Source organism: Helicoverpa zea, chromosome 4 (genome assembly GCF_022581195.2).
Source record: "Helicoverpa zea isolate HzStark_Cry1AcR chromosome 4, ilHelZeax1.1, whole genome shotgun sequence".
Classification (NCBI taxonomy): Eukaryota; Metazoa; Arthropoda; class Insecta; order Lepidoptera; family Noctuidae; genus Helicoverpa; species Helicoverpa zea.
In genome coordinates, this window is record NC_061455.1 from 4,478,909 (window position 1) to 4,505,233 (window position 26,325).

Here is a 26,325-nt window from a genome sequence, read left to right on the forward strand (position 1 = left end):
CACAAACATTTTCCTATTACAACATGTATAACTCAAATCCGTTAGATAAGCTCTCAACTTATTTATAAGCGAAACATGCGGAAAATATTACTAAGTTACTGTATTATTTCTAGTAATATGCTGTCATATTGCTTTTTGAGTTGAAGAATGTTAGGGGTAATTTCAGAAATACGCAAATGATGTCATAGTTTGCCCTTAATAGATAGGGACAATAGGTTATATTAAATGATACTTAAGTTTACCTTATCTCCGGTCCTGTCAGATTGCCATCCCATCAAACTATGAGAGGGAAGGACCTATGCTTGCTCAAAAGCTTGAGCATATTTACGAGTATGTAATTATAATGTCCTGCGAAGCTAGATCATCCTCTTCGAGAAAAGCCGGTGGGACCAACAATAGGTCTGGAGGCCATTGCCAAAATTTATTTTGGGAATACTGTTATATATTTCTATTTGTTTTATAAAAAGCGCTGTATAAACAGCAACATGTTTTATTCGTCGTCCTATTGATTGTTACGGTGCTTGTTGCGCAACTCTTTGCGTGACGTTATTCCCGATGATTCAGAAAAGGCTTAGTAAAAATGCCAGTAAAAGACTAAGGTTTTTCTGATTTATTTAGTGTGTAGGTTTTGGGGTTAATATTTAACTTCTTGAATAAGGTTGTTGTAGGAATTCAAGATAGTAGATTTAATAATACAGAAAATATTTTTCATCATTATTTAATATCAACTAATTTCTTTGGTCATATGAGGCAAAAACTCAATACTTTGTATAAAATCGATAGCACTCATCGGTAATTTTGCTTTTCGTAATACAATCGGATCAACAATTTCTTTCCCTTTAACGCCTCCGCCCTCGTCCAAGGCTGTTCCAGCTTTAAATTCCCCAGATGCCTTACATCCAATAAGTCCACCGTCCCATGTACCTTCACTCGTGTTATACCAAAAGCAACAGTGCCACAGTTTCAGTCCGTCACAATAACGGTCTATAAGTGATTTATCGCGTTCCCACTGCCGATAATTGTCTTTGGCAATGTCGTCCACTTGAAATGGATCGTGGGTGCCGGTATTAAAGTGATTCTCCACGCTGTCACGTGGTCAAACTGTTGTTGAAGTTACTTCTGATGTCGGTATGTGTATTGTCTGTTGAGGAGTTAATTTAGAAAATGGGTACTACAACTGTTTGAGGACGCCTACTCGTGCAGACGCAATTCTGCAGTAAAAAGCTACCTAGGAAAAAGGAATAGGAAGGCCCACATTCTAATCATATCACATCTTAGCATGTGATTTATTAGGTAGGTATCACATAGGAATTGTGGCAGTCGTGAGTGTGAACCCTTAATTTTGTTTTGTTCTCTAAAGCTATCAAAGAATCATTTTTTGTTATGATATCATCAATTTACTTTTAACCTTTAACATACCACTTCACAAAAGCACAAGCAATAAATAAAACAGTTCTACTTCATTAACTACGACTAGGTCATTTTGTAGCGTTAAAAATAAAATACCTAATCTAAATTCGACCTGAAATCTAAAAACCACTTTAACTACACAAAGCTAAAAATAGGAATCTATTTCATATCAGATTTACGGTAATAGCGAACAGTAACTTGAGTCATTTTATAACATAATATAATAATATTATACTTTAATAGTGTATGAAATCTTTTTGCCATGGTTCGAGGTCGAAGTTTTTTGAATATAAAAACTATATCCATCCAATTTATTTCCATGATCGAACATTGTTTGTTTTTTACAATTACATACGTATAGAAGCGAACTGGAATGCAGTAAAACCAACACAAAACAAACTCTCATTACAGCAGAGTAACTCGTCGCGAATTTAATTAATTTCACAAGAAAACAAAACATTTAAAATATTCATGCCGTATTCACCGAAGGGCTGAATTTGCATATTTCAGTACGAGGGTCCAAGTTTATTGGTGGTCGTGTGTGGTCCTCGGTTGCTATGGTAACGAAGCTATCGCGGTCAAAGCGGATCGCCTTACGGTCTTAACTGATGGACACGGCTAATTGTTAGGAGCGCCGTCGCCGTCCGTACTCACACCACACGCTCCTAAATGTCACTACATGACCGTTAGTTTCATTTCTTATCAGATCCCTCTCCAATTAAGCACAACTTAGTAGTACTTGGGATCTCGTAAGCGATAATTATACCAATTTATTCGAAATATCAACGGGAACATGGCGTATTTTTATCTTCGTACGGTGAACACGGCGTGGCATCGTGATTAGCTCTATGCTTTTAATTGTCTACGCTTTTACAGATAACGCTTGTCATGTTATTTTACGCAATTGCTTTCACGTTTTGTGAGGATTTGTTTCGGTACTTATCTTTGGTCACTGTTGACCCGGCCACCTCGCAGCCTCGGCTTCTCTTTACAGAATCAACATTCCTGTCCACCAAGACGTTACATTACGATCTTTAGATGCAGAGAAACTTAAAGCTAAATGAAAAATAAAATTGGAAGGCTTTGCGCTGGAGCAAAGGAAAAAATACATCGCCGAGAAATTGAAAAATAAATGAAAAAGAAACTGCCTCTATCCATGAGTAGTACTGTCGCGCAAAAAGCTGAAAGTTATTCGTAAAAGACAAAAATAAATCAATTTTGAAATTCCTTTTGATTAAACGTTTGAATTTATTCGATTCCCGTGTTTCTTCGAATTAAGGTCAGTGTCCACTGGGGCGTAACATTGCATGCATCATAGAGTTTTTCCACTTATATAGATTGCCGGACTTGAGGCAATAGCGCATGTCAATGTTCACTAATGAAACGTCGTGAACTGACATTCCACATAAAAAGTTTAACGATACGCTTCAGTTGGTAACAGGTTTAATAGAGAGAACTTTGGATATCAGCGCTTATTATATTTTAAAGTTAATTTACTTCGCCATAATTTTAATTACATGGAACTGGATCAAAGTTGAATGGGTAACATTAACATACATCGTGCATTTTTAATTTTAAAATAATGAAAACCGTAAATCAATTATAATTGAAAGTAATTACTTCCGAACTTCATATTTTATTCAATAATGCACATATGCAATAATGACATTATTGCACTATTTTTACACGAATAAATACTCTGTAATAACATACTACTCACATTGCTCTTGACGTGAAAGTGACACTGTCTGAAAAAAGCCATTAGCTCCAAAACATATTCAGATCTAAAGAGCAAATAAATCACGCAACTAGTTTACCACCAAACAGGTTACTGGTCTAACAATTTAGGTCACAGTGACTAATTAAAACTTTTGTTACACACGCAAAACTTGTTTTGTTTAGAAAATATCCGCCGCCGAGCACTGGTTTGCGTTTTAGCTCTAAATATAAAATAATTTATTACAATATACATAAATATTGTGTAATGCTTTCTGTGTGAATTTAAATAAAAAATTAGGGTTGCGCTAAAATAGACGTATAAAACCAGTTTAGTGGGTTCATGTCCTAATTATTTTATTTTCTTTTTTCGCCACTCGTAAACTTTTAAGCTAATTGACTTTTCAAAACTCAACAAAAAATCATATATGGGCTTGCTTTAATAAATGGATAAAAAGCCTTCTAAATATTTCCTCGGTAAGTAATCGCGTTAGTAACTTAGAACAAAATAATGATTAAGGAGAGCAACATCGACCAATCGGATAGCAACACCACGTAATGTTGCCTGCAAGCCATCCTATTATTAGATAGAACGATAACTATAATAACGCGTGTGAGGCGCTAATTTGTTCCGGCTATGTTCAGATCGCTCTGCGGGGCTTAAAAAGCTAGAAGTTTACTAAAAAGTAGTATAAATATATGTATGTTGAAGCTAGGTAGTATGAATAGAAAAACTTTTATCGCAAAAAACTGTACTAAAGATCATGTGAGAACTATGTACCACTATCTTACAATAACGACAACTTGAAAATCTTGCTGTGAATAGAATATGCTGTGCCAAGAATACTTGAAATACTTCTTGCTCACTAATTTGTTGACTTGAAAAGAAACACATTAAAAGGTCATATTATACCCAGGTGCCCACTTGATGAAACGAGTCCCTTTCATATAACAGTTTCAGTTTTGTAAAGATTTCCCAGAACACTGTTTATTTATTACTTCATAATATGTTACGGACCATGAAATAATACAGTTAGGCATGTACGAGTATGTAAAGAGTAAAGATATTCAGAACTCAATACTGTAGTGGACAATAGCATACAGGTTCTTAATATTTCTTTTAAGTAATAAAATTCCTCTGGTATTAACTTATTGTAACTGTTTCAGGAATTCACCAATGAGGTTTGCTTCATAATAATATTGTATAACCTACAGAATTTATTTACGACTATAACGTTGTTTTTCTATTGACAAGTGGAAAACATTATTTTAAGTGTATTGTCCAAATTCATTCATTCATTGTCAGGTTATTTGAAAATCTACTGAAATTGCACAATTGACGTTGTAAACTCTCTTCATTCACACTTAAATGCAATGTTGCTTAACTGGAAATTATTAAAGCATTCATAAAAATGTTATTCGTACCAACAAAAATGAAAAAAAAAATCAAAATTTTCAAATGGGTTTATTAACCGCCAGAAGACCAAATGTAAAAACATATGTAAACCTCCCCTTTTCTTGTTAAAATACGAAAAAAAACAATGAATTATAATAAGTACTCTAGATTCGCAACAATTCAATGCAACACCTTTTGCAATTTTTTATACATCCCATTCGAAAAATATTTCAATTACTGGAAAGGCGTATAAATAAAAGCTTGGAAACATTATTAAAACGTGTAATGTTTTGCCTTTACTAGGTACAGGATATAAGTATTTTACAAGAATCCACTTCTCTTAAGAGAACCGGTAATCTCCACGTTTGCAGACTTGCAACCAGTTCTTTCATTCATGTTTTGTTTACTGTACAACTTGTGTACAGTCAGCAATTCAGCAATATTTAAATAGAATAAAAATAACGCAAAACATTTTTCTAGTTACTGTTGGTATGAATTGCTAACGCTCAATTTTCTTTGAAGTAGGTACCTATGACTTTTGAACCATTCTTACCACCTATACCTATAAAAATCATATGTTACTTACAAGTACAAATCTCTTCATTTCAGACAAGTTTATTTATTAGTGCAAGTTTTAGAATTATTTGACATGCTATCAAATAAGTCACCGACTAGACTACGGTCTGCTAAAATGCCCAACTAACTAAACTAAGTTAAGAGAATCAAGCCACAAAATATTCAATGAAATATTTTCAGTTGCCTACGGTACTAAGAGTATACGAGTACTAGTACATTATTATAACTCTCATTAACTCAAGTTCTACGACTGTTGACTCCGATTATTTTATACCAACAATAAAACACAATGTCTAAAGTATGCGAATGCGAATATAAAACGTAATTATACCAGTTATTATTAACATTAGTCTAAATTGTTATTGCACCTAATCATGCTACGATAATTCAATAAATATATGTGATTACTATCTTAGAGTAATTTAGATTGAATGATACAATGGTAGTTATATCAAGGTCGGACCCATTACCTGGTAGTTTGAATGCTAGTATGAAAAAATGTAGTTCAAAGTATTGTGTTAAATAAACATTCGTGTTTTGATAATCATTAGATAATTAATTTTTATTTTTTTTTTTTATTTGGGAAAACCAACAATTGTAATATCTATCATCCCTTTACAAAAAGCTGTGGCAATAGACGACCTGATAGTCAAAAAATATAGACCTAAAAAGCTTAGTTTTTCACTAACTATCTATCACAGAAAAAAATATTTGTCCTGAACATTATGGGCTTTGTTGAACCGATACGTGTAAAACATACCATTATTAATAAACACATAAGGAGTGAGGTATTTTGTATGAGCAGATCATGTGAATATTACCTACTGACATATAGCCGTAAAGTCGTTAGCACAGAAGAGCAATAAACTTTTTTGTGCCTAACCTCGTTGTTAGGGCTGAACCATATTTCAAAGAATATAACTAAGTACCCAATACAATTACCTGGTTTATCCTGATGCGTCTACCAATTTATTACAAACGTATCTACTAAATCTATACTGATATAATATGACCGAATTGTGAACTATTTCTCGTACTTTATATTTTTTTTAATTAGCAATTTCTAACTGTAGAGAGTAGGTAATCTGAGTGCAAATGCATCAGCCTATTTTGTAGAGTCTTAATGAAGGGTACATATCTACTGTAATAACCATATTTGCCTTCTGCTTTTGGCGACCCAACTTCACCATAGCCAGACATTGACGATATCAATATCGATGTAGAATCTGACTCCCTACCACTATTAGCCTCGACTAAAGAGGCAAGACACACTGCAATTAACAAACCCGTTTTTCAGACCAGCCCTAACCACAACCGTTACTTAATTTAAATACACATATCGTTGACAAATAACATTACAGACTGCTCATTAGTTATTATAGGTAATAGATTACCGAACTCCCTCCTGCCTTATGACTATGAGTCATACCAAGCGTGGGTGATACTAATTTCTTGCGGCAATCGCGGTGTAGAGTGAGTAACTAATTGGTAATTGATAATTTTGAATGAATAGCTGATTGGAGTGAGGATTGCAGTGCAGTTGGGATTGGGAAAGATTTCAGTGTAGATAGATTACCTACTTCTTCTCTCTTCTTAAGTGCGTATTTGTAAGCGGTACAACACTGTTATTTTAGCCACTTGGTTAGCGCTATAATCGGATTAAAATCATACAATGGCAACCAACAATGATACACAGGTGTCTACAACGAATCCTTCAGTTACCAATTGTTTATGTAATAAAATAATTTCTGGACTCGCTATTTCTGTATCTATCTACAGGTAGATAGATAGTCAATGTTTACCTGTTAGGCAATGTTTAAATATTGCACAGAAAAACAACTGACTATTTTTTATTCACCCTAGAAATGATTTCGATTTTTGTTTTACTACCACTAAAACAAGTTATTTTATACAAACACAAACCACAACACTCCCAATGTCACTGTACCACTTTCAAAAAGAACCAAAACAAAACAAAATCATTAGACCCAATAAAATTCATACCGTACCATACGTACGTACCATGTTTCGGTATTCGCGGTTTCAATTTCCTACGTGTTACATTGAGTACCGTGACTCCGTGAGGCCACGACCTTAGTCTCGCTCCAATTATGACGAGCAGGTGAAGAGAATCATCATCCGAACTGGAGCAACGACTTAACTGTTGAAAGTGAAATTATCTAAGAGAAAATGTTCAGAGAAGGTGAGAAGGTGCGAATTTGTTAGCGAAACTGAAAATTATTACAAGATATACTGAACTACTGGCCAAAATTTTACTTAAAAATGCATCATTGTACATATCTTGTCCTGAAAAAAAGATCCCACATTGCACTTTAAAGAATAATATGGAAAAATATACCATTCTAGCTAATAATACGACGCTTCAGCTACTAAATGTTTGGTCCTTTGCACATAATACTACCTGAACGAGTTTAATAGCAAATCATTAAGCATCAATAACACAGACAGTACCTATTGGTATTGCTCAATCGACTTCCCATAGTACATATTGGTGTAATTATGAGCCGTATATCAATGCTACTGGGTTTCATTATAGCTTGCACAACTCTCAACTACCGTACAGATACGAAAAAAAGTGAGTTAATCAACGTTTTAGAAATGTACCATAGCATTGAATTATTGAAATCCCATATAAATATTAAATTAAAAAAGTAATTTAATTAGTTACATAAGCAATGGTGGAAGAAATGTGTAATACTTTTAAGTCCGGTTTTATTTTTGATTATTAATTTAAACAACATCACGACTTTTGCTGCTAACTGTACAAGTTTCACCTTCGTTTTGGTGATTTATATTTTAAGGCATTTATCATAATTTGTTTGCGTTATGTAAACGTATCTAATTGATATTGATAGTGGAATATTCTATTAATGTAGTCTATAGAGTTAATCGAATTTTAGTGAACTTTTGATACAGCAATTATATCCGATCAGAGGCCATAGAAAAAGTGATCATAATTAATCTAAAATAAATAACAGATTCACTTTTAAAATGTAGTTTGTGAACGGTTGTTTATTTTCCAATCGCAGATAGGAACTTAAATATAAGGCATGGCTTTACTAAAACGAGAGATAAAAACGGTATAATTTCCGTATTCCACAAAATCGCTTATCAAGTAGCCAGAAATACCAAACTACCAAGAATTCGCCAATCAATATCGAACCTCTGTCGAACAAAACATTTTGTTTAATTAACATGCAATGTTATCAGTACTTAAAGGCGTAAAACGTGAAACTTTTTATCTGAGTGTAAGGCCTTAAGAGTAGTCGCCAACTTCATACTAAACAGTCGGCCAACAGTTGGGCCACCGGCCAATGGTTGGAAAAGCCAGGGCTGCGGGATTGTTCGAAAGAGTTACCGTGGCCCCTGTACATAAAGGGCTTCAGAAGGAACATGATGGGTTTTTGATGATTCCATTTGATGATTTCCAATAAAAAAAAATTGAGAATTTAAGAAAATCGTGAATTGAATCAAAGTTTTTAATCAGTCTGCTACCGGTTGAATACTGATCATTCTTATGTCCCCACTCCCATACATCTCCATACTTATCAAGCGCCCGATCGAAATGTCGGGCGACTAAAAGTTTGCAGTGTGGTTACTGTAAGGCAATTTGCATAGTTTAACAATTACTTGGCACATTCTTTGCCAAGTATCCCTCACATCTTGATATCGTTGGCTAACAAAGGACGGAGAACTCTTCGGTCGTTCGTGACTTTAGTTTTGTTTGGTTTCATGTCCATGTGTTTGATAATACGTATAAAGACATACTATTAGTAATGCGGTAAAGGATATGTTTGTGAGATAGCGGGTTTTACCACTCCTTAGGGAAGTGTCTAGAATTACCAGCATTACATAATTTACAACTGCCTAAAAACCTACTCTATCCTACATCTATCTATACTGAATTAATTCTAATTTTTCAATAAATTCCTCAGCTCTTCATTCGGTGCAATAATTAAGTAAACGAACAAGCAATTTCACGTTTTCATCTGTACTGTACGTCTAATTTTAGAACTCTTAAAAATGTAGGTATATTCTTTTCAACAATCATAAGAACATATACTTACTTACTTGATAGCCATGTAGTATAAGTTATACCTACGTACTTATATTTCCTTCCCAAGGATGTACTGTGGTTGATATAAGCATACAAGCAGTTATTGCAGGACTGCAATTAGTCACAAGTCAGTACACAGAGCAATTTTATCGTCATTTAACTCATAACTGCAGTCATTATTAGAATCGGTGCGTTTTATGTGAAGTCGTCCTTAAATATCAAAACAATCATCTTGTAATAACAAGCTAAGACTAGTATTTCTTATCATATCAAAGCTCATTGGCGAGCCCAGACTTATATGTGTATCTTTCAACTAAATATATGTCCAAATACTTAACCTATGGAAAGAAATTACAACATTAGAAAAATGTCCATGTAAGTATCATCAACCTACTCAAATCAAGTTTATCTTAATATATTTCTAAGCTATCTTATATCAAAATTACCCATTATTAGGTACGTATTAAAATCAATTTATATTAATAAGCATGAAATTCGAAAAATAATGACGTTCCAATTCCGGCGCCTACGCGGCTTCGCTTCGAGCGTCATTAACTAATTCAGTTTTCGTCAGTAAACCCGTTTACGTCGCATATTCATGACGCAAATTATTTCACTTTTGCGGTCGGCCGACTGTAAATATTTACATTTTATAATGACGAGCAAATTGTGAATTAATGACGATAAGCCAGATTTATTGTGGTCTTCGAGATTTTGTGTTAATATTATTTGTTGTATTGTTTCAGATGGTGTTTGAATAATTAATTTCCTTTGATAATTTATTGTTAATACCTAGTTTTTTTTGGGTTTTTCCATTGATTGAGATCCGCGGGCAAAAACCCTATCTTGACTTGCAAGACCAAGACGTACATTCCTTTTCGGAAAAAAAATGAAAATAAGTACGGAATCAGAAGATTTCACAAGATTAAATGAACCGAATAAACACTTTACACCTTTTAAACAATCTTTATAACTGTCGAAGAAGATTTTCCAAGAGCCGACCAAATTAAACCACACAGAATCGCAATAAACGATAGCTAAAATAAAGCTATTATTATCAATAAGAAAACATGTCACAACAGCTACTATAGAGCACAATTTTATCAAAACCTCCATTCAAAGTACAGAAAACATTATGTTATTCGTGCAAAATACGTATTTTTACTTAGTGTGTGGCCATAACGTGTATCGTAAAGTTGCGCGTGCGACTCTCTAGGGGGCCTCCGCGTCACACGACTTTATGGCCACATTACACTCCAATAGTAAACGACACCCTAAACTGACGTTTATTTAAAACTGAAGCAAAGCAATTTTGTATCTTAATAACATGTGTTAAAGTTCGATTTTGTAAAACAAGAGCAGTGAACTGGAATGTTATTGATGACCCGATTAAATGTCGATCACAGGAAGGGGTGTTCATTTATTTTATTTTAATGTTAATAATTTGTATGGTAATTCGGGAATTCAAGAAACGTTGAATGCTTAGCTTTAAAAGAGGTCGTATGTCAGGAATCTTTGGTTCTTGGTTTGGATCTTTTGCTTTGGTATTTATTCTATTTATGTTTAATCTTTTCAACCAATCGAACTTAACCTATATCCCATGAGGAATTCTCTTCCGAATCTAAATAAGGTAAGCAAAATAAATAACACTGCTATCTAACAGTTTTACTGTTAGCTACGAACTTGTGAATGTATTACCTAAATGTGGCCATACCACAATCGGAGTTCGAACCCTCGACCTCACGACACAACTCCATTCTCGGTAAATTGAGGCCTTAATAAGTTCCCCTTAACTTCTAGGTAACCAAGTTTAGATAATTTGCTGTTCGCTTATACTTTAAGGCAATTATAAACTGGTATTTATTGAACACCCCGTATTTCATATAACCGGATATGAATTTGTTCTATTTGCAAGCAATTGTTTACAAAGTACTCTGTGCTTAACAGTTCAAGTATAACATTTTATCTATCGACTTGTACCTATGGCACAATTTATTAGACATCAACTGTTTTATCAGCTGTACTCTCAGGAAATTACTTCATAATATTTTCCACGATCGAAAAAGGCACCTATAATCTACAATTTTGATAATACAAATTCTTGTGGTTTAACTGTGAAAGTCTAAAAATACAAATAAACGGATCATACTTTCACATTCATTATTTACTCAAAAAAATCAAGCTAATGCCTCACTTAATACAAATAAGTCCTAATACTAAAAAGTATCAACTTGTGAGGTACAATTTATTTTATATTCAGCACGTTCAGAGTGTATGCAAAAATGTGCATAGAGAACGATCATATCTGTCAAACGCGATTCAGTATGTGAGCTCGATAAAAGCGGAGGACGCGACTGTATTTCAAATATGTCACAAATTGGCACCCACAGTGCATTTTTAACAGCCAACTGCATAGAATACAAGTAGTGACAAATTCGTAAAATGGTATTCTTTTGCTTTATTTTATATCTTAGGATAACTTTGTCTTGTCAGCTCACTACAAATAACTTACAAGTCACGCTGCATGAGTGTTATGAAGATAAAGCATATTTCTTTCAAGCTCTTCAGCCAACTGTCAATTAACAAACAACACAAATGACCATTGAAAGAACAAAAAAACATCTATGTTTCATTCACCCATAAAAAAAAAACAAATAACTAACAACTTGACACCTCCACAGCCTTTAATTTCGAGTACTTTATAAGTACCAACATCCTTGCCATCGAAAGCTAAACTTAGAAACTCGTACTTCAACATCCTAACTGTCAAACCCACTAAGTAAGGAAGGATGAGTGGAGATGCTATAATGCAGGTAGGTCAGGCGCTTTCTTGTAGGTCAAATACATACGGTGGGCATGACGAAAACCATCACTTACGAGTGAACTAACGAGGCGTTCGGTTACTTTGGGTATTTAAAAAAAAATTCGGGTCCAAAGAAGACGTGGGTGGAAACCGTAACTTTCCTCGTCCCCCGAACACCCGCATTTTGGCGCTTTTTTTAGGGATGCTTTCCTAATGACATCTCCACTAATGATATTGTTCTCCATGGTCACACGTAATGAACTGTCATCAAGTTATTACGTGACTGACAGTTCACACGTTTAAAGCTAGAAATGGCTGCGTGGGTAGCCACTTGTTTTAAGTGCTAGATTAAAATCTAACTCGCAATAAAGTCTTGCATCGACAAGGACTTGTGTTATTTGTAGGCAAATCTAAACTGTTTATTGGTGTCTATTGCATGTAGCTAGTGGAAAGGTTGTTGTATTTGAAATCGATTATTTTGCTTCCGTTGTAACTTTCAATGTAACGCTACCAATATGCATAAATCTGTTATTCGTAAATGCCGATCTTAATGTTTGGGCTGCTGTGTATAATCTTGTGGAATTGTTAGGGCATAAAATAAAATTAAAGCTTTAGATCAGAAGCAGTGATGTTTTTCCTTACCCAATATTGCAAAAATCTAGTCAGCTTTAATCAAGCTTTCATTCACTTCACTCTAAAAATCACACTGAAATTGCATCTCAAAAACAATTCCCAATAAAAACACTTCAGACATTTATCCTCACTTTTTCTCCGAACCAAAGTAATCGAATCGAACAGACCAAGTTTTTCTGTGTCAATTAAAATTCAGTCAAAAAAATTGTTACGCCGAATTTTGGACGCAACAGTCAGTTGAAATAGTATCAAAATCAGTGGCGTGATTACTGAGCTATCAACGTTTATATAATGTTTAATAAATATGTACACAGCCAGACCACCCGTGGTGCAGGTATCACTTTCAAACTTATTGCAATGAGTGAGCAAAAAGTTTTTACAACAGTATAGTTTTTCATCGTCTGGAACATTTTTGACTGAATGCAGTACAGTCGATGGGAAACCAATTTAATGATTCAAGAAAAGTTTGATTTATTTCTATCGTCATTTACGAAATATTCGTACCATTTTTTATTACGTGCAATGTATTAAGTTAGAAATATAACTCATTTTATTATGACGCCGACTGTACCAACGTCAACAAAATTGCATCACAAAATTACTTCCCCAAAATTTTATACGCACGAAATGACAGTCAATGTGACCACAAACATTGTTATTGCGAATCGAATAAGAAAATATGCGTGAAGGAACCTGTGTAAAGCGAAAGCTAGTCTATTGTGGCTTGAGATTTCATATTCGTTTATAGTATATACCCTCTAATAAAAAACTCAATTTCAAGTGAGGTTGCGGCCACGAAACGAGGAAAAGTTTGCATTGTAAGTAAGACAGATACGTTTTGCAATTATTTAATTGGCTGTCTTGTTCTCTGTCAGGTTACAGCCGTTTTAAAATGGAGCAATTTAAAATAAGAACGGTTTTATAAATAACGACTGGTCATGTATCTGAGGATAAACAGGATAATTAGATACGTTTTGGCAAAACATACCTAGTGGCAGTTTTGCTAAATAGAATCCCAAGACTTGAATTCACAAAGAGACCCGTTTAACAATACGTTAATAGGATAGAAGAGCTTGCATAAAAGCCATCAGAGCTACCCAACTCACAAAGATTGACAAGCTGGCCATTCGCGTATTACGTATGTTAATCCTTAGCGTGGGCGGTCTATGTGCTCAACACTATAGGAACAGACCTAAGCTAGATTTATTTCGTTCCCGGGTTATAACTCAGGCCAATACGTGACCGATGCTCACGCCTACGCTTACATAGAAATTATCCACGACCAAAACGTTATCAACAGTGAAATAGTAGCGTATTTCACGTATCTAACACTGCCGGGGTCGGCCACCTAATATTGGCTAAAGGTCGGTCGCGAAAGGTTAGTTCCTGTCGCCCGGGGCCTGCTTTCTATTGGCTGTAAACTAGTGCACTTGCATAGAAAGGTCGTGCTGTCAAAAATGCAGCTTTCGTACTTACATAACTGGACACGGTCAACCGTTACTGCATGTAACTGTTGTTTTGTGAAATGAAAGGAAATCTATGCAATATAGAATATAATATTTACTTCACAGTAAATATTTTGTACTACAAGGTATTTTTGCTGTTTTGAATAGTTTACTTGAGCGGCTTAGGTGGTATTATCTCATAGTTAAGTTTATGACGCCAGTAAAGTTATTTACATCTACAGTTATTTTTGTCATAAGCATGTATCTGGCAGAATGTAGCCGCGATGCTCTGTCGAAGGTAGAATGAATATTTCACATAAATCCGAAATTAATTAAAGCCTTCAGAGTTACCGAAACGAAGAGATTTATATTACATCACTTTATGACTGAAAGCTTGTTAAATAGGTACATCACATAAAAGGTTTATTACATAGCTAAGTATAATAAATCATTTTGTCCACGCTTTTGATTGACGCAAATTACGTTAATGTTGTCAAACGTGTTCGACAATCAGAACTAATGAACCATTCGATAGATTTATAGCTTCCTTGTAAAAATTTAATGATATATCACCATATTTGCATAACACTATTGAATCTTTTAAAAAATCCATTAATCTCCCACAGATTAAATGTACGGTCAGATACTTTTAGTTTTTTGAGCTTGAAACCAATCGGCGCGTCAGTGAAGTTTTTGCGTGGCTGCGAAGCGTGAGATGAGTAATTTATACTAGTCGTAGTGTTCAATAAACTATACCCGGAACTCGCGGTTGATATGAAAGAAAAATTCATTGAGCGTTGGGAGCGTCGCTCGGCGCGCCACCTAGCGGCCGGCGGAATGAGCGCTATGAGCACAGCCGATGAGAAAAGTTGGAACGTCTGTACCCACATTTCATAAGCGGCTTAGCGACTTTAAAGGACTGCGCGCTCAGATAGCCGGTATTGCGTACCGTCTCCTTAAATGGCAGACCGTTTTATTTTTGTTGCATTGTGCGCGGATGCGGATTTTACGTAAACTTTCTACTTATACGATCCCGGCATGTCATTACATCACGGAAAGACTTAAATGGATTTTAAACGCTGACAATTACAAGCACCTTTTGTGTCGAACAATTAAATGTAAACGTTTGGAAATTGGTGTGATACGGCCATTTTTACACTTGGGATTACAAGCTCCATTTATGATGAACAATTGGTAGTAAAGCCTTCAATTGGTAAGATATAAACTAAGTATGGTCATGTCCCCACGCTTTAAAGTTATGAAAAAGAAGACATAGTGGTTATCTGCACCTATATCTTCTTCATTGAGAACGTTTAGTAAAGCTGTGCTTCCACTATCTTTGATGTCTTTCCTTTATTAATAAACATACCGAGGGTTCAACAAACATAACAGTATTGTCTAACTCATAAACGTAATTTTATACCATCATAGATCGTAATTCCGTTTTATTCGACACTCTCGATATCTCCGATCAATAAATTCAAATATTGACATAAACGTCATTGTTTATAGTCCCACTCACACTTGCGGTAGAGCTGATGTCTAGCAGAAACTTAGAACGCCCATGCAACGGAAATCTGTTTTGTACTGTATTTAGGACCCTGTCTGACCATTAAGCACAGCCTCTGTTTAATCGAACTTCCTTATAACCTGGCCACTTTCATTTTCTTCAAGAACTGGTGTAAACCGCAACCCAACGCTTCACAATTTCCTCCTATGATTAATAGTTCCAGTTTTCCCTTAATTACGTGTCTAAACCCAATCGTTGCTCTAGATTAATCAAATAATTCACCGACTCGAAGCTTACTGCTTCAATAAATGTCATAATAAAATTAATTATTACACTGTTGTGTGTTCAGAGTGAGATTAAAATACGAATTCAATTTACTCTGTTTCATTGTGATGCTCACATTTCATTCAGCGAATTTGTACAGAATTATTTTACCAAGACTTAAACTTCAAGTGTGGTCTTTTTAAATATGAAATACGTCATCCATGTGTGTCGGTTACAAAATAAGCCATTGTTGCGCAATAAAATGTGGCCAAAACAACAATCAGTTTGGTAATATCTCGGCCACAGAGTAGGGGTATCGGTGGATCCCGCCCACCACAAACGTGCATATCGTAAGTAAAAGGCGTTCAAAATGTACGGAACCGGTGTGGAAAGTGGCTTACCTTCGGGGACGCAGCTCCGAGCTCCGAACATACGCGTGGATTGACCCGCACACAAATATTCCGCTTGTTTTCTTTTTGCACGCTCTGCCAAGGTCGCGCCGTCTGAACGAGTTCATTGAATCACATTCCTGCATTTTTAATCGTGTATTTTTATTTTTTAATTCATTATAATTTGCCGGTTCTGTTTGATTCCGTTCCACGATACGACCATTGACGGAATAATACCTGTTTAATGTTGTCGTGTGATCATGTTTTATAGCAGTTGTTAGGTAATTTTATCGTCTCTCCAGTGTGATCAACAAAATATTTTATAATAAATGCTAAAAATAGATAGCATCTACAAGTTAATTCACACAACATTGCTAAAGATATCGTAAAAGATTTAATAAAGCGTAAAGCTTGGCGTTTTCTTAGCTGTTATTTATTATTTTCTATCTGAACACGCATTAGATTCCGGGTGTGATAACTTGTATTTATTGTATATTACGCTATAAAATTTCGAGATAAATTTCCAAGAACTATTGAGTGTTCACAATAATGAACATTACAACTAAACAGTTTAATTAAAATTTCCGTTCGAAATGGATTGTAATTGGCGTGCGTAGTAAACTTCAGTACAGAAACAGGCTTAGTAAGTGTTTAGTAGGTACTCAGTTACTTCGAAATAATTAATTGAGCAATTGTAACTTGCCTACTTAATCTCAGGCGTCAGATAGAAGGGTTGTGATACCCTGTGCCTCTGATAAACACTTAATTACGCGACAAGTTGCGAAAGTGGCTCAGTACCTAGCATTCTCATATCTTCATCGGTCCTACAAAAACTGGTTGGTTGTTGCAAAACTGTTGGCACGTAAATTTGCCGCTGCCCAACAACAATGGCGGGCTGTTACACTAAACAAAACAAGTAAAGCATTAGCATTCAGTTACGAGACGAAAGCCGTGCTGTTGCAACCAGCGTAAAGCGAGAATGTAATTAATCGATATTCATTCGATTATTCTGTCAAATCGATCAATTATGTAACTTGTATACGAGTTGAGCTTTGCCGATAGGGATTAAGGAAATTGTTGTTGAGTTTTAATAGTGAGTACAGTTCGCACCAAATAACTTTACAACTCTGAAGTTAGCCATTTGACTCCTTGCGCATTTGTTCCTGAATATTGTCGAGAAGCTTTACTTGAAAAAACAACAATAGTAAAAAATATATATGAATAGAATACTACTGTGTGCGTGGACACGTCAAATGGCTAACATCAGATCACAAAGTTGCTTGCTGCGAACTGCATCTACCAGGATGACATAAACTAGAAAAGTAATTAAAATGGTGTACTAATTTATTCACACAAATGACACGCCTTTATGTGTCGATCGTAAATACTAAACCCTTTTTTATAAACCGGTTAAAACTAGTAATTATAAAATACATGGTCATTTGAGATATTGGATAGCCGTGAACAACATCTTTGATTGATCAATATAATATAAATCATTATTGCATAATTACTACACCTTATTAATGAGTGATATTATGTGACGACTCTTAATTAAGATAACTAATTTAAACGTCAAAATTATCATACTTAATTAAAGGCGATATTAAAGTTTTATCTGCTTATTTTATCGCGTAACATGGTTAACCGAGAACTTTTGTAAGGCCATTTCAAACACTAACCGTCGTACCACATAAACTTATAAACGTCTGTTGAACACTTGTCTAAAAAATGTTAGATTATGACGTTGAAATAAGGTCCATTTTGCAGCCACATTTTTTTAGACAATTGTTCGACAGATGTTTAAGTTTTTGTAGTAAGGCCACCAGATTTTAAAGTCTGACAAAATTGTTCTTGTTGAATAGAAATTTTAGTGATAATCATCATAATTAATGGTGTGCAAAGTGCAATAGGTCAGTTAGAGTTCATTACTGAACTATTAATCCTAATGACTTCTTAGATTTTAACTAGACAAGTAGACACGTTGATGTACCCACTGAAATTAGATTTAACTGTAGGTTGCTCAATGCCGCAAAATTAGTTTTCGATATCTAGCTAAAGTCGTAATACGATGTATAATGTAACTACATTAAAAAGTATAAATGGGATTATGAATAATGATACGTAGGTACGTAGGTAATTTCTTAATGTAACATATGTATTTCATTATCTAAAATACTAGCTTTCGCCCACGGTTTCACCCGCATCCCGCCGGATGGTGACAAAAACTATCCTAAAACCTTCTCCCGGGTCCAAGTTACCTCCCCTCCCGTCCGTCCGTCCGTCTGTCTGTCACCAGGCTGTATCTCATGGACCGTAATAGTTAGAGAGCTGAAATTTTCACAGATGATGTATTTCTGTTGCCGCTATAACAACAAATACTGAAAACAAGAATTAAATACATATTTTGGGGGGCTCCCATACAAAAAACGGTTTTTTCTTTTGGTTTTGACCAGCGTCCTGGTGAAACTTCTTCCCGTACCTGGACGAAATGGCCTATGCTACTCTGTAAGCCTAGCTTCCCAACAGTAAAATGATTTTTTTTATCGATTCAGAGCCTCTATGTTACAAAAAAACTATTAAATGTGTCCTCTTTATTATATTTATGAGTATAGATAAACTACTTTAGTATTTAAATATATATCGTACAAATAACCATATTATATTCTAAACACACAACAAAAAAACATTTATTTTAATCACGACGAAATAAAGAGGGCATTATACCTAACAATAGCGTCCGTAATACTTATGTCATTAATCTTTTTAAGGAATGATTTATGTATCTTGTAATAGTTTAAGTAGTACTAAATTATACTCAGATTTAATTCAACGAAGAGGAAATACAATTTCTACAAATATTATAAGTGGCTTTTGTGTTCGTTTGTTTGTTCACGGTCGCCCTATTTGAGTCTTAAGAAAGACCATCCTGTCTCTAACATCGTTTTGTGGAGGAAGATTATATTCTATCCTACCTTCTTTAATATGACGAGTTCCTTCAGTATGCGAGTGAAACTGTGAGAAAGACTTAGTATATAAATATTCCTCAATCTGCAAGCTGAGTGCAGTTTGATCATCAGTGGGCGTAAACAAAAATTCAAAATGAAAGCGCCTCCGTATAATTATCTCGTTTTCTATAAAGAAACTTGTTATATCAAGCATTAATAACAAAAAGCTTTTCTCAGCGAATCGCTCATTAATTACCGTGTCGTGAGTAATTAACAGAACGGTTAGTTACAGACAAGCTTACATCACAATAAACACTTCTAATAATCATACAAAATATGAACAAATGACACGCCTTTATGTGTTATGCCATAGAGTAGGTACATAAAGAAGGATAGCTTTTATTTTCTCCATCCAAATCGCAATAAAAGGATAACTTTAATATTTTGTACACAAAAATCGCAATTTATATCGTGGCAATTCTTAGGTAAGTTAGTGACCTCTAAAAGTTACCTTTTGAGTTTTTTAGCTTAAGTTTGTAAATTATCAAATGAATCCTAAAAAAGCATAATTATAAATAGCGACAAACTATTTGAAGTTAGTTTTAGCTGTGAAAATAATAAAAAAGATAGCACATATATTTCAAAGTGTAGATTATTATACAAACATCCATTTTACACTGTTTTTATCAGAATACTGTAGGAAAGACCACTGAAAATTTTCTTTTTTTATCCTTAATAGCTTTTAAATCTTACTTATTCATACAAACCTGTGAAACTTCTGAAGATTTTCCCTCATAACTTCACTAACATCTCATACAATCTCCATCACGTTTTTGCTAAGTAACTATTTAGTTTTAACGTAAGATAAGAACTAAGAGCTCTTTGTGAAGTTATTCTTTGTACCGTTATGTTTGCTTCATTTGGTTGGTAAATAGAACATCTGTTGTGCGAGGAACAATGTCTGCGATTATGAGAACTGCAACAGAAAACATCGGATCATGTTTTCTGTTTTGATTTAGAGTGTGTGAATGATTTTATTGATAGTGTTTATTGAATTGTAGAAATGTATTGAATTGTTAGGCTGTTCTATATAGCTAATAATAACAATATTACAGCGCTTTCAAATTAAAGAGTTTTCCACGTTGATCGCGGATAGCAGTCTTTCACGAATTTTCCGCGCGGTTTTTCTTCGCGGCATCGCGGACTGAATCACGTCGTCTCGAGAAATTATCCTGTTAAACAGTTGTAAAATTGATACTTTGTAAATAATATTTGTCGTCAGTGGTTTACCTGACAGTCATTTGTTTTAATAATTACCTTATTTAAGTCTGTCTACAATATCACGGCAACTTTAATTACACTTACAAGACTATTGAGCAAAACCGAATACTACACATAGCTAGGACCCGAGCAATAATTAGCTTTAAGATAATATCTGTCTGATGGCAACCAGCATTCATTGGTGCGCCGATACCATCGTCCGATGGACTCGTGACGATAATGGCGTTATCCGAGGGTCCAACGTCTCTCTCAAAATAGACCTCTGTTATACGAATTTTACGAGCTGTGAGGTAATAAATGCCAATAATTTTACCATTGCAATCGGCTCGGATAACGTTATTTCATTTGGACAGAGCTTTGCTGCACTACAACTGAGTTTGACGTAAAATTATCAGCTATTAAAGTGGACTGCTCGAATTATTAGCAATTACCCCCATAATTGCTTTGCGAATAATCAAATTGGTTGTTGAATGTGAAATTATAAATGTATTATTTATGATGCACATAGCAACTTTCTGAACTCTAATCATTTTTATATTGTTTTATCAAAAATGCGCCTGCAGAAATATTTGTATTCTGTTAAGTTTCTTTATACAGCTTTTATGATTTTTGACCTAGGTGTAGTGTTGAACCAGGAACATCCAAAACAAAGGACACACCATCCATTATTGCGACACGATCTTACACTAAGCTTCCACATACAATACCTTACCAAAACCGTTAAAGTGTGACAATAGGAGCGATTTCACCAGCTTCAATACAGTTTCTAATCTGAAAGTTCCGCGTTTACTAACCGTTGGTTCTCATTGACCATAGTTATCGTTGGACAGTACTCATTATGCATATCCAAAATCGTATTTATTGAACTGTGTTTGGTGAGGTATGCGAAGTACGGAGTGCTTGGCACGTGCGCTCGGTAAGCTACTCGCGTTTACTTACTTGTGTAGTATATGGGAAATATTCGGATGCAATGAAAAAGTGAAAGAGAGGCGAAAAATAGAAGCGGATAAATCAGATCATGTAGACAAGGCATTTGCTAAGACAAAAGACGCCATGGTGATATAAGTTTTTACATCTCTCATTTCGCAATGAAATAAACAACATCACTTTGCATTCAAATCACTACTAAACAAAAACGAAGTCGTATATCATTTTTCATACAGCAACACTGCCAATTAATTATTTATGATTCGCGTGACATCACAAGTCTTACAGCATTAAATATACTGTGAGCTTTCGCCGCATTATCTAAGGCATCTGGGCGCGAAGACAATGGCGCGCGCATGCGTAATGCGTTATCTCACATCTACCTCTTGCCACACTCTGCTCTCCTAATGAGGAACGGTGTTCCACTTCTCGTGCCATGCTAATTGAAGACGAACTAAAAATCAAACTCGGAGAAACTATGCTAATAAATTCTAATTAATTCATTAGCACTTCGAAACTCGTAATAATCAAACCTTCTTTTGTTTTAGGTGGAGTAGTATAACGGTAGCCGTGCCTCCCAAAGGATGAGGAATAAGCAACGATGCTGGAAACGCTGCTTTGGCCCAGACATACTGAAATCAACAGGTAAGTCTTAATGAATATATTCCATTCAAACTTTATTATAGTACTAAGCAGAATGATAGAAATAATTTAGAGAGATAATGCGACTAAAGTCTATCTAGAACACAAATCACGTACATTGCCTTAGAGAAATTGCAGGCACACGAACTTGGCACATGTTCAACTTAGGTATCGGCGTGTGGATGAGAAATGTAAACTTCGCTGAACCATAAAAATAAGTTTATTAGAGGCTATTAAACTGCCATATTGATAAGTTACGTAAGTCCTAACCAGATAATTGGATTGGTCAGCGTGTCATTGGTTTGAGATATTAATTGGAGTTACATTTTAGCGCCAATTTAGACCAGTCACAGATATTGCTTAGCTAAAACAAAAATTGCAACGGCCCTTTATCAAAACGTTGTAAGCTGTTTATTTTAATGGGGCACAACCGTTAGTCACTAATGGCCTTTATTTTGATAATAGTCTTGTCTAAGCACAGTAAGCTATAAATATAAAAGTTTTTACTTGAAATTGCTTTCGATAAACTGTAGAAATTGGTGCAGGGACAGTAAATCACGTATGGACCGGACCGAATGGGTTCTTGTTAGGCCATAAATACTCCAAGTCGATATCAAAATAAAAGAAATAAAACACAAATAGTAATAGATCGTCTTCGACAATTTATTGCTATTCGATAAGGCGCTTTCAATTTCTGGTTTCCTGGTATTTATTCATAATAGTTTTTGGAACTATATCGTATTGTGAAATGGTCGAAGAACAAAGATTTGACGACTATGATTCTGAGTAAGCTGAGAATAGTTCCGTTGCTTGAGCGAAACACACACCGTGTAACAATGCATTTGCGCATTGTCATATCCCGCCCACGTGGGCTCGTATAATTTCACGATTTAAACGCACCGCCTTACGAAATACATCTAGGGGAGTGCGACGATAAATAACCAACAAATTACTCAGTTCTCGCGATACGTAGTACACGTGCGTCGGTGACATTTGCATGCCTGAGAAATGTTTACAGCTTGTTGAATCTACAGTTCGTAGGAAGTGAATGAATGTGGCTAGCCTCAAGCGTTTAATCAACGCGTTGTGTGACACTGGCGCAGTTTACGTCAAAATTGTACCGATTTTGTGTTTGTTTTCGTCATTAAACTGATCTAACTGAGTTGTTAATTTCCTAAACAAACTTTGAACTTAACCTTACAAAGCTTGCCCTCCTATTAATCGTTTCAATAGAAGGAACAAGCTAACTCCGTTGTCAACAATTCAAAGAGGTTGTCAAAGAAAATTTTGTTGTTTCCACACTGTGATAAAATTTGACGCTCACCGAAAGTTTGGGGAACAAATTAACAATTACGGCTTTCCTAATCATTCGTATTGTTTGAGTCTTCGCGCTGTTTAATTCAACGATTGAATTATACGAGTAATTCCAGATGGTGCTGACTAGACGCTGACTGGTTTGCGAACTGCGAATTGGAATGAAATGTGAGCCATTTCGTTAGCGAATAGCTTTCGCAGACTGTGGAGAATGTCGTAGCTCGCTTCGGAAACGATTTGGCCACAAAATGCTGAATAAGGTTGTTACCTCATAAAGTTATGGACGGTTATTGTCAGATAAAAATGTGGCGGAATAGGATTTTATTTCCGTGTTGGTAGCATCTCTTTGTTAAATTTAACTGTTAAATGGTGATACGTTAACGAAAGACTGTGAAAGATCAGATACGTAGATACTTATATATAAAGTTAACATAAATGAAAGAATACCAAGCTTGAGATAAAAATAGCTGACTGTTAACCTAATTAAGTACAATAGTGACAAATAAAGTTACCTCCAAAAATAGAACGACATTTCACTAAGTACCAAAATAAACTGAACCCAATTAATAAGGGCGTGCTTGCACTTCCGTCAGCACATTAGGCTTTGATTACTGTGCGTGTGATTTATGTGTGTGCGTGTCGTGCCCCTAACTTAAGGAAGGTTGACACTCCCTATTCTACTTTTCTTAATGTTGAACACAAGTAGGAGCAAAAACATTTTTGTGCACACTTTTTACCTTGAATGCCCTCTGTTAATTCGATCGAGCTTATGTGTTTGAATTATATTAATTGATATTATATTGAAGGTTTTAAATAGAAATACTGCTAGTATTAAAAATACGTTAAGTGGTTATAAGAAGTCGATATAGCCCAGGGATATGCAATGGAATACGATAACTTTCACTGTTTTATGTGTGTTAAACAAACCAGGTCCAATTATCATAAGCGGCATAAAAGCTAACGAAATACTATCACTAGGTATTAAACACGAATATTTACACAGAGCAACTATCCACGGTCATATTTCAACCACTAAACACAATCATACTAAATCAGACTTAAGTATTTAACACACGCAGTTCCTACCTAACTACCGTATTTACATTCCAGGCTTTTCAATAACTCTAAAACTTAACGCCTGTAAGCCCAATCAATGAATTGTGGCATTCAATATTTCGAAACTACTTACGCAACTATTAACTACTAAGATTTATTCGACAAAATGCTAAGAAATTCGCATCGAGTCCCTTATTTTATGTTTAACTTACCTACTTATAAAATGTTGCCAAGATGAAATCGTCAGAACTGAGTAAATCCACGATATGACGAAACTGTAGACTGCCAATAAACTATCGGAGCTAATAATTTATTGAATGTATCTGACTTATCCTTATTGGTTTATTGAAGTTAATCCTATTCAGAATAGATCGTTGACAAGATGTTTCGAAATATGTTTCAATGTACAAAGATGGATTTGGGAAATTCAGTTGATGTTTCGTAGCTTTGAGAGTAGCGGAGGTAAGACAACTTGTCTTTGGATCAAATTACTACAGACTTTTTCAGTACGTTCAATGTGCTTTTCATTCCTAGACTCAAGACTATATACCTAAATAAGTATTTAGATATTATATCAAGTTAAGTATAATGTAATCATAAGAAATAACAACGTCCAAGCAAACCAAACAAAACCAATCATAAATACGAGATAAAATCCACTAGCTCTGCAATAAATTGCGATTTTCGAGAGAAGCTATTATTAAGTGAGGCATTCAAAAATAATAGAAATAAAAGTGGTCCCTGGAGCAAGGAGCAATTAATGGCGTAGAGATTAACCAATAAATCGAAGCCAACCTGCCGTGGTGGGGCGACAACCAACTGACCTCAGAGAATGGAGAATTTATAGAGCGCTTTAGCAATAGGAATATTATAGGGGAGGATTTAAAAAGTTATAGCTGTGAATCTTTTGAAATTATTGTGATCATTTATTAGATTTAGGATGGAGTGACTGCACTTCGGTAAAATATTTCGATATAGTTCTATATAAAGTAGACATAGTCTGTCAAATCGTAGGTATGCTTTTGCTATCATATTTTAGGTATTATTGGCATCTCGAAAAATTCATAATTGCAGAACAAAAACCTCTAAACTTGTTAGTTTTAAAACCTTGAAGATAAGTGTTATTTATTACACATGTTTGAAACAATCGAAGTTTTAACCTAACGTATGTAAGGCCTTCAGGCAATGCAAGCGCGAGCACTTAACGATTAAGCAACATTTTAATTGCAGGCTCTGTTATGTGTTCTAATTTTTGGTCTTACCAATATACTTGATTTTATTTAGAAACATTATTTAATAAACTTATTTTTCTGTATATTTCATTTCTTATATGTAGTAAGATTTTTGCAAGGAAATTGTATTATTTGTATTCTGTGTCTCAGTTCATACTCTTTGTACCTGTCGCATCCCCGCGCCACGGTACCGCCGTAATGACGCCCGATAATCGGAGACATCCTTCCCGGGACCTTTGAGCTCGTTTAAAGGAATTTTCTATATTTTTGTCGAAGAAAAAATTGAGAATTTTAACAAGAGGCGCATCAAAACCTGCGCTTGCGACGCCATTAACCCGCGGCTCTCTAGATTTATTAAGACTTGGAAATAGTTATCTTAGTATGTTGTTAAGCATTAAAAGTACACTGCACCCCAATGAAGTAACTTCTTTATTATTGTGTTCTTTAGAATGTCCAAATTATATTACTTTCATTTCCGATTGCACTCACTTGTATCGTATGTTTAACTGATACCGTCTTAACTGCATCTGTCGACCAATCTCAACATCAACGGAAGCGATTGTTCACTCAAACGATATCCAAACTAAGATCCCATAAAACGGCCAATAAAAATCTGAATGTCCAATAAATTCTTAGCAATGAACAAACAGTGATAAATCGGCCTATTTCATTTAGAAACGGGGCGTTATCGCAATCTTTTCGATG

At 35.0% G+C, this 26,325-nt stretch overlaps 1 protein-coding gene across 4 annotated transcripts in view; it reads left to right on the forward strand.

Moving 5' to 3' along the window:
* Window positions 1–26,325, forward strand: part of LOC124629571 (cadherin-86C) — a 94,860-nt gene that overhangs the window by 18,576 nt on the left and 49,959 nt on the right. For all 4 annotated transcript variants that reach the window (XM_047163034.1, XM_047163035.1, XM_047163036.1 and 1 more), the window contains exon 2: window positions 21,925–22,021. In XM_047163034.1, coding sequence (XP_047018990.1) covers window positions 21,978–22,021 — 44 coding nt within the window. In that variant the 5' untranslated portion in view covers window positions 21,925–21,977. The remainder of the gene's footprint in view (window positions 1–21,924; window positions 22,022–26,325) is intronic.